Genomic DNA, 8,430 nt, shown 5'->3' with positions numbered 1-8,430 from the left:
CCTTTTTTGGCAGTCCGGCAGCTGATTTCTCACTGTCCTTGAATGAGCACTTTCCCAGAACAGAAACAGTTGGCTTGGTGACTCACTCATCTTTGTGCTCTTAATATATGATGTGAGAGATGAATTGAAAACTAAATATGAATGAAATCATTTCAGAAATTGAATAGATTGATCAAAACATTCATCCTTATTAAGGGGGGGGGGGGGAAGAGTGTGCATTGATGGCCTCAGGGATGGTTGGGATTTAAAGGTGCAGTGCTGTCTTGCTAATAAAAAATTCAGTTTTTCAGCATAGCAAGGCATTAGTTTACATCAGTGGGTCTTTTTCACAGCTGACATATTGACTTGTCATAGCTGAAAAGCACAGGTGTTACTAACAACATTAACAATGTCTCTGTTCTGTTCAAATGCCCCAATAAGCTATAACAATGGGAAAACATGCGCAATACAAGGACACTGAAACAGCTAAAAGGAATGCAGCCTCCGTTAATGTTATTGTTTACACCTGTGCTTTTCCTTCTGAGACATCAAGGTATCTGTTATGAAAAAAGGCCTATCTGTACACACTCCACGACAGTTAATAGACGTGTCAGACTGTGAGTGCACACATGACAAATGTTATGTGATGTAATTTAAAATTTCAGATTAACTTGAAACAAACTGAATAACGATTCGCCCTCAGATTCTGTGAATAATGATTGTCTACGGTTACTTTATGTATGCGTATGCGTGTGCGTGTGCGTTGCACTTTTCCAAGTATTCCCCAGTTATCAGCCTTCCTGGAAGTAGGCTGTATCACAGGAATCAAGCGAGCATAAGAGAAAAAAAAGAGTTTTATGACTTGGAAGAACAGTTACCCTCTCATGTCTCTCTCCTCTTCACTCTACAACACACTCTGAGTCATGAGTCAGCTGTGGGGAATCAAGGTTCCTGTGTAATGGGTAAACACAAATCAGTGGTCTGGCTAAGGTCACTTACCCGGCCTGCGGTGTCCACTCTACATGAATCACCCGCAAAGGAAGGAGATGTACAGACGGATGGAAATGCTCACTTTATTAAAAGAAATGTTTGCCAAATTTGGAATTATTTCTAATATTACAAGAGCTCCTAACCAAGATTTTGTTCTGCCTTTTACCTCTGTTTGCCTGCTGCTGATCAAACATGCTCCCCACTCTGCCTTTCGTCCAGCTACATGTTTGATCTGGTCACAACCACACAGCCACGAAGCACTCCTCCGGCGGATCGATAACCCGCACTGACCATGGCATATTTGCCCTCTGGACCCCAGGACAGCGTCCTAGCACACACCTTCTCTTCACACACTGTTGAAGAGTCTCTCTGCTTCTCGTCCCACCACCGATGCCTCAGGGTAACTTGGAGTCAGCAGACCATCCAAAGGCTCAGGAGACTGCACACTGGGAGACCTGGGTGGGTGAATGCACTGAAAGATGGCCGTGTTTTGGAAAGCAATGGCAGGTGGACTGCTGCTCACTTTGAGCCTCACTCTGCTGGGGTGGGGAGTTGAGGGTCAGGGTAACGGACAGGGTAAGGTATGTTCACATGCAATGTTACAATTATAGTTTACTGGTATGTGTGTTTGTTGTGTTAAAATGCTTTTATCAATCTCTATCTGATAGTCTAAAGAGCATGTGTTCCCTTTTGCCATATCAATAATGAAGGAACAAAGAGTGGAAATCTTTATATAAATATGGTGTATAAATGGTCTATGTGCATTTTGTAGCTATAATAAATTCACACACTACATGGTTCCTGTGATATGTTTAATGTTTTTGCTTGCTGTAAAATTATGAAAAGGTCACATACAGTTAAGTATTCAAAAATATCTGTCTCAGAGCCTCTTAGGCATTTAAACATCCTCTGTTTTATAGGTCTTTTGAAGATTTAGGTTAGACAAAATGCAGTATAAAAGCCTTATATGAACCAGTGAAAGATAAAACATCAACTCATACTGGGTCTAATTTAGATGCCAGTTGAAAAGGGGTATCTGGGCATACTCTAATAATTTATTTAGACTTAGGACTTTGCTTAGTCAGCGGGAGGACAAATCAGCGCCATAACCACACCACCAGCTGTTTTTACCCCTTTAAAGGAGCCATTTTATTATTGATATACTGTATGCCATATGGCTCTCTGGTCAATGTCTTAACATTGATTTTGCACTTCATTACCACTTGCACTTACCTTGTTAAAAATATGGAAGTTTTTAAGTTGAATCTATAATTGAATTAAAATCCTCACTCCTCACTAACACTTTTAACCACTAATCAATCAAGATATCTGACAAGAAAATACAAAAGGAGGGTTTATAGAATATGAAGAAGTGTGCAAGACAAAAAGAGCTGAAGTAATGATTTCATGTTAAATGAGTACCTTATGTACATTGTGTCTTCCAGAAAGAAGTATCAGGCGGGGCTACTGTCTACCTCGGCCAGGATAGAGACATCTGGAGGCCAATGATGTACACAACAGTAAACCTCAGTGAGATCCTTAGGTACGTCAGCGGGAGCAAACCACTGCACCGTGAAGGCTTCACATCAACTGCTCACTGAAAATCTGTGGTCAACAAGGCAAAAAAGTCTCTTGCATATTTAAAAATTAAAACCGGGCCTGTAAGCTAGTTCACATTTAGCAGAAAACCTTCAGTACAAGCACTTTGGGAAGAATAAGTGGAAGCAAGTACAGGGTATAGTTAGGAATTCTGGGCCCGCTGTAGATTTTTGATGCTTGTCCCCTTATTTTTGATAACATAATATCTAATTCTTTATTATGTTGCCTTTCTCCAACTGTAGGCCCCTAGAACTATCACTGCTTTTTACCCTCCTGTCAGTGGCACTGGTCTGGGTAAAAAGTAGGGCAAAATATTGTTGGTCAGCAGTATTAAGATTTTAAAAGTATAGCCCTAGAAAAAGAAATCAAAAATGGGGAGAATCATTTTCTTTATGGACCAGCATTCTCCTGAATTTAATTCTATTCTGCTCTGTTTATGCAGTATCAAGTCATCCTTTCAGTTACGGACCTTTGACCCAGAAGGTGCCATTTTCTACGGAGACACTAAAAACGGACAGGACTGGTTTGTTTTGTCCCTGATGGACGGTATCCCCCTGATGCAGATCAGCAGAGAAGACATCCTCGTCAGCGTGGCAGGCGGCCCTAAGCTCAATGATGGGAAATGGCACACAGTGAGTTTCCAGTTTCAAGTGATCTCAAAAACAAATTAAAGCCGCAAGCAGCAATGAACAGTCCCTCGCAATCCACGCACGTCGGAGGTGCTGGCGGCTCCCAGTCGATGCGGCCATGTATTTTCATGACCGTCGAACACATGCACACAAGATTTAGACTTAATTCCCTACATATAGTGCATAGCGTTAGAAATTACATATTTCAAGTTGTGCACCATTTCCTGTGTCCACTATGTGGCGCTTGAGAACACAATATTTATATGTCATGTTGCTGTATATCATGTGTAAACCACATCATGTCAATTTTTCAGGTAAATCGAAGGATTTTCGTCAGGGCTTACTTCCTGTTGCCAGTAGGTGGTGCTATGACTATAACTCATTATTGACTTGTACATGCTCTCAGGCCTGTTCTCTAATTAAGCATAACAGATTTGGGGCAGATTGGACAATGTAGGCCTACACCCGAGTTAGAAACAACTACCTGTTTTGCGGTGTTATTTGGTAATTTGACACCTAGCCACGCCCAAACCGTTGGACGCAAGTGCAAAAGCTTAGTAATTTAGCCTTGCCAAATTCTTCAGATTGTACTGACAAATTTTGAAGTTGTTCGGTTTCTGTAGGAGGAGTATATTAAAGTAAATGCAAATGGTCAAAACCATCCATAATTTGCACATAAATTTTAATAGAACTGACGTCCTGTTGGGTTTAGGGTATGGCTCCAAGGGGCTTTTTTTTGTAAGTCTGGTCATGCTACATATGCCTACCAAATTTCAGACATCTACGTGAAATGCACTGCAGGGGCTACTTCTTTGAAATTTTGTAGGGGGCGCTATTGAGCCAATTTACCATAATCAAGCCTGAGACCCATGTAAAGCTCTTCAGGTCTGGAATGTGATCATGTATGAAAGACTTTGCAATTTAGCTTTGCAAAGGTCTTTAGATTGTAGTGACCAATTTTGAAGTCAATCAGGTTAAATCTGTAGGAGGAGTTCGTTTAAGTACATTCCCTGAAAATGGCCAAAATAGTCCAAAACATGAATTTTCAATTCAAAATGGCTGACTTCCTGTTGGGTTAAGGGTATGGCTCCAATAGGCTTTTTTGTGTCTTGATATGATAAATATGTCTACCAAATTCCATGCCTCTACGTGAAAGTTATTTTCCAAACCAAAGTCTGTGACCCATGTCAGATCGCAATTTTCACCAAGTCTGATATCATATGCGTACCAATTTTTGTGCGTTTTTGAGTAGTCCAAGCACTTCAAAACTGAGCTATAACACATATAATAATAATAATAATAATAATAATAATAATAATAATAATAATAATAATTATAATAATAATAAGAAGAAGAAGAAGAAGAAGAAGAAGATTTTCAATATGGCATTCGCCCCCGACAATGTCGATGCTTGGGCCCTAAGTATTCTGCACTGGAAATAAGTGAAATTTCATAAAAGTTTTGTGGACCTCAGAAAAATAATCATACAGTAGGCCTATACTGGACATAGTGTATAGTGTGACCATGTGCAAAGCAGTAACTTTCAGTCTGAATTCTTCTTGTGCTCCTGGTGCCACCCAGCTGGAGGTGAGCCACCAAGAGAAGTTTGTGGTTCTAGAGGTGGACGGCTCCAATAGGCTGGAGGTGGGCATGCAGTCCAAACAGACACAGGAGATCCTTGTAGGTGAACTCCGACTGGCCGTTGGCGGGATCCTGATCGACAAGGAAAAGATGATTGTTCAGGTATAGTGTTAATCCATCCTGGGATACTTTTTGATACATTTGTCTTTTTCAATAGATTCCATAAGTTATTTTGTAATTAATTTGGTCCACTTTTCATCCACCTGCTTCACCTACAGTACAAACGTCTGCTTCTGCATCTTATTTCCCATTCAACAACAAGCGGAAAATGAACATGAACTTGTCATGAAGTCGGTGAAGTTTTCCAAGGTAGCGGACAATAAGTATTACTAAGGTACTATGGATGCATGCATAGCAACAGATCAATCGCCATGACAACAGAGCAAACTGCTGATGAAGACTGTGATACAATTTAAAGCTCATAAAAAAAAAAAAAAAAAGTGTTAGTGGACCTTGAATTGGGAATATTTTGTCAAACAAATGCCTGGCAGAGCAAGGAACTCTTTGGTGGCTGCATTGCATTATGGTTTATTGAGGCTTTTGTCAGCATATCTACCTATTTTATATTTTATCTCCTTTGTTGAATGTCAGCACACAATTATGATACTAAAAAGAAGCTTTTGTTGTTTGTTTTGTTGGACTAACGCCAGAGAAATTACATTTCGGTTAGTGTTGTACACTGCATTGTAACTGCAACATGACTTAGTGTTGGGCAGCTATCCTTTGTAATAAAACAGACATACTACTTTAAAATGTTCCTAGAAATCACACTTTGTTTTGTGCCAGTAACGTGTAACAGTACGGTACGTTTTTTTTAAGGGTGGATTTCCTTGTTTAGGCACCCTGTAACAGGCCTGTGACAATGTCAACTGAAAAATGACCATAAACAATCTTGACTCTTGAACACTTCTGCCCAATCACACATTCCTGCTCTTCTGCTCACTGTTTGTCTTTCAGTTCATTCCACTAAATGCATTGTTGCGTTCTTTGCTGTAGTTTCAGCCGCAGATGGATGGCTGTGTGCGGGAAGGCAGCTGGCTAAACCTCAGCATCCCCTGGGAGGCGGACGTGGAGGAGTTGTGGCCCTGCTATCAAAACATCCAACCTGGCAGCTACTTCGCTGGCACTGGATTTGCCATTTTCAACACCTCAGGTGAAAACATTGTGCTTGATTATACAAGATATGGACAAGTGCTAACACTCCTTCATATAATACCAAGCTTTCCAACAGGCCTGGATAATGCATACTTTTATTTATAATATGCTATATTCAGATTCTGTTAATTTTGTGAGTTATTCTTATGTCCTCTGCAGTTTTCCCCATTGAGGCAGATCATGTGGTCAAGACTGAATTGTGGGGAGATTTTAGTAAGATGGATGGGACCATTTTGAGCATAAAGGCTCCTGGGCAAGAGATTATCTTTGCTTTAGTGGCCAATAATAACACAAAGGTATGCACATTAATCACATATGAATCAAACTGAATTTACAAATAATTCAGCATCTGTTTCCAACTGCTCATGGCACTGTTAGGGGGGCTTCATAGCTTAAATAAACATTTGCATCATGTAATCCCCACATACTGGTCACACATGCAGACACACACAGATTGGAGACCATTATGAATTCATCCACAGTTATGAGTTACGAGTTATGTTTAAGTTACTTCTTCTGTCTCTCTCCTGAATTTGCAGGAGGTCACACTCACTTTCGGTGAAGAAAAACTCAGTATGAATGACACTTTCAATAGACTGCTGATAACCTTTGAGACAGATAAACTGCAAGTGTTTCAAGATGAAGATGAATCAAAGACTACAAAGTTATCTATCGCAGGGAGCCACCCTGGTTATTTTACCCCATGGAGAGAGGGTATGCTCGCATTTGGAGGTCTCCTAGGTGAGATTTAACAGCAGTGATTTGCAGTGTGTCTTAAAATTGTCTGTACACTCAGCTACAGTCTTTATATCTTCAAATGTAATGTCCTAGAAATCATTTTGATTTGCAGATAGGGTTTAGAGAAAAAACATAGAATAAAAGACATTAATAACAAAATAAATAGGATTGAAAGCACAAGAAAACAACCAGTTTATAATAAAATAAAATAAATATCAATACAGCAAATCCTTTGATGAGGCCAGACAAGGAGCTTGGTGGAGTACAATACAAGGTCACTTGTGTTTTCTTCTTCCCCTTTTTCACATTTCAGGTAAGGGGGAGGACGATGTTGGTTCCCAATTCTTGACAGGCTGTCTGGAGAAGATCCAGGTCCAAGGGAGGGATGTGGACCTGGATTTAGCTGTCAAACACATGTCAATATCCTCTCACAGCTGCCCTGCATAGACCATGAAAGTATGCATGTTCAATATGTGGATTCAATGTTTGCAATGGATGCTTTTGGATCCAAATGATGTAAAAAAAAAAAAAATACAATGTTTTAAAGTGAAAAAAATGTCTACTAATAGTCATTCTGTAGTCAGATGAGGTATTTGTACAAATTAACCTCTAAAATGTGGAGAATTTACAATAAAATATAAATAGGTTGTTCAATAGATATCTCTCCCATTAGCCCCCATTTTAACAGAATATGCTGATTAATCTGCAAAATGTGAGTGATTTTGTGACCTTGGTACATGCAACAGTCTGTTTCTAAATAAAATATGATTATCCATAGTATAGCTAACCATGAATATGAATTTTACTGCTGCATTTGAAGCAAAACAAAAGCCGATAGTGTTTTAGGAGATTTAAACACTATGATGAAACACTAAAGATAGATACTGAGTGCATGGGGTATAAGTGAGACAGAGATTTAAAACATGGATTTTGCTCCCTCTAGTGGATTGTTGAAGGTAATGTGAGAGTCAAACCATCCACTCCTTATGATGCTACCCAAACAATAAAACCGTAGGCCTAGATTGACGTAAAATAAAAAAGATTGTTTATCATCCAAGAAAAACAGTGTTAGGGAATAAGCAATAGTGTCAATTTTTTATATGTTTATAAAGTTGAAATATATTACATGTGCCTGTACATGTCACCTTTTGAGTTGATGAAGCATAGAAGGAAGAGAAAACATTATGTGCATGTGTATAATGTAAGTAAGTAGTAATTTATGTATTTAAGGGAATTATTATTATTTATTATTATTATTATTATTATTATTACTATAATAATTTCTTGAACTACACATTTATGTTAAACAACAAAACATGAAAAGATTATGGGAGATTATGCAAGCAGAGTAGTTCAGTCATTCGGGGCATACATTTACATCTATGAATAAAATGTTCCGTCCAATAAAATCCAAAGTATTTATGTTTAACAGACCTCACATTCAGTGATATGTAGACTCAACAAAAAGTAAAACAAAAAACACCGATTTAGCCAGATATAGCCTATTGCCTAAAATAAAAATATGAAGGTTTCAAGTTATATAGCTTTGTTGAATTTAGTTTTTAGAATTATAATTAAAACAATCCTATCATTTATAAACAAGTGTCAATCTTAAAATAATGTTGCATTGAGTCATTTTATGTATTACAGAAATGGGTGCGGTGCAGTTCAATCGTATCGATTGCAGTAGTCTAGTAGT

At 38.7% G+C, this 8,430-nt stretch overlaps 1 protein-coding gene across 2 annotated transcripts; it reads left to right on the top strand.

Moving 5' to 3' along the window:
* The first annotated feature begins 458 nt into the window (after nucleotides 1-458).
* On the top strand, nucleotides 459-7,454 carry shbg (sex hormone-binding globulin). 2 transcript variants are annotated; one of them, XM_078275832.1, is made up of 9 exons: nucleotides 459-1,550; nucleotides 2,415-2,512; nucleotides 3,011-3,200; nucleotides 3,512-3,553; nucleotides 4,779-4,940; nucleotides 5,835-5,991; nucleotides 6,153-6,289; nucleotides 6,533-6,734; nucleotides 7,045-7,454. In XM_078275832.1, the coding sequence occupies exons 1-9, from the start codon at nucleotides 1,449-1,451 to the stop codon at nucleotides 7,176-7,178; spliced, it is 1,224 nt and encodes a 407-aa protein (XP_078131958.1). In that variant the 5' UTR covers nucleotides 459-1,448; the 3' UTR covers nucleotides 7,179-7,454. The 2 variants fall into 2 exon arrangements, with proteins under 2 accessions (XP_078131958.1, XP_078131959.1); XM_078275833.1 differs by lacking the exon at nucleotides 3,512-3,553.
* Nucleotides 7,455-8,430: the final 976 nt, after the last annotated feature.

This window comes from Sander vitreus, chromosome 19, assembly GCF_031162955.1.
Source record: "Sander vitreus isolate 19-12246 chromosome 19, sanVit1, whole genome shotgun sequence".
Taxonomy (NCBI): Eukaryota; Metazoa; Chordata; class Actinopteri; order Perciformes; family Percidae; genus Sander; species Sander vitreus.
This window is presented reverse-complemented; position numbering and strand designations above follow the sequence as displayed.

What these genes read in the sequence shown, in the direction of transcription:
- shbg (XM_078275832.1), top strand. Translation starts at nt 1,449, where the DNA reads ATGGCCGTGTTTTGGAAAGCAATGGCAGGTGGACTGCTGCTCACTTTG. An exon ending in AGGGTAACGGACAGGGTAAG is followed by an intron (nt 1,551 to 2,414) that starts GTATGTTCACAT and finishes TGTGTCTTCCAG; the next exon opens with AAAGAAGTATCAGGCGGGGC. An exon ending in TGCCATTTTCAACACCTCAG is followed by an intron (nt 5,992 to 6,152) that starts GTGAAAACATTG and finishes TGTCCTCTGCAG; the next exon opens with TTTTCCCCATTGAGGCAGAT.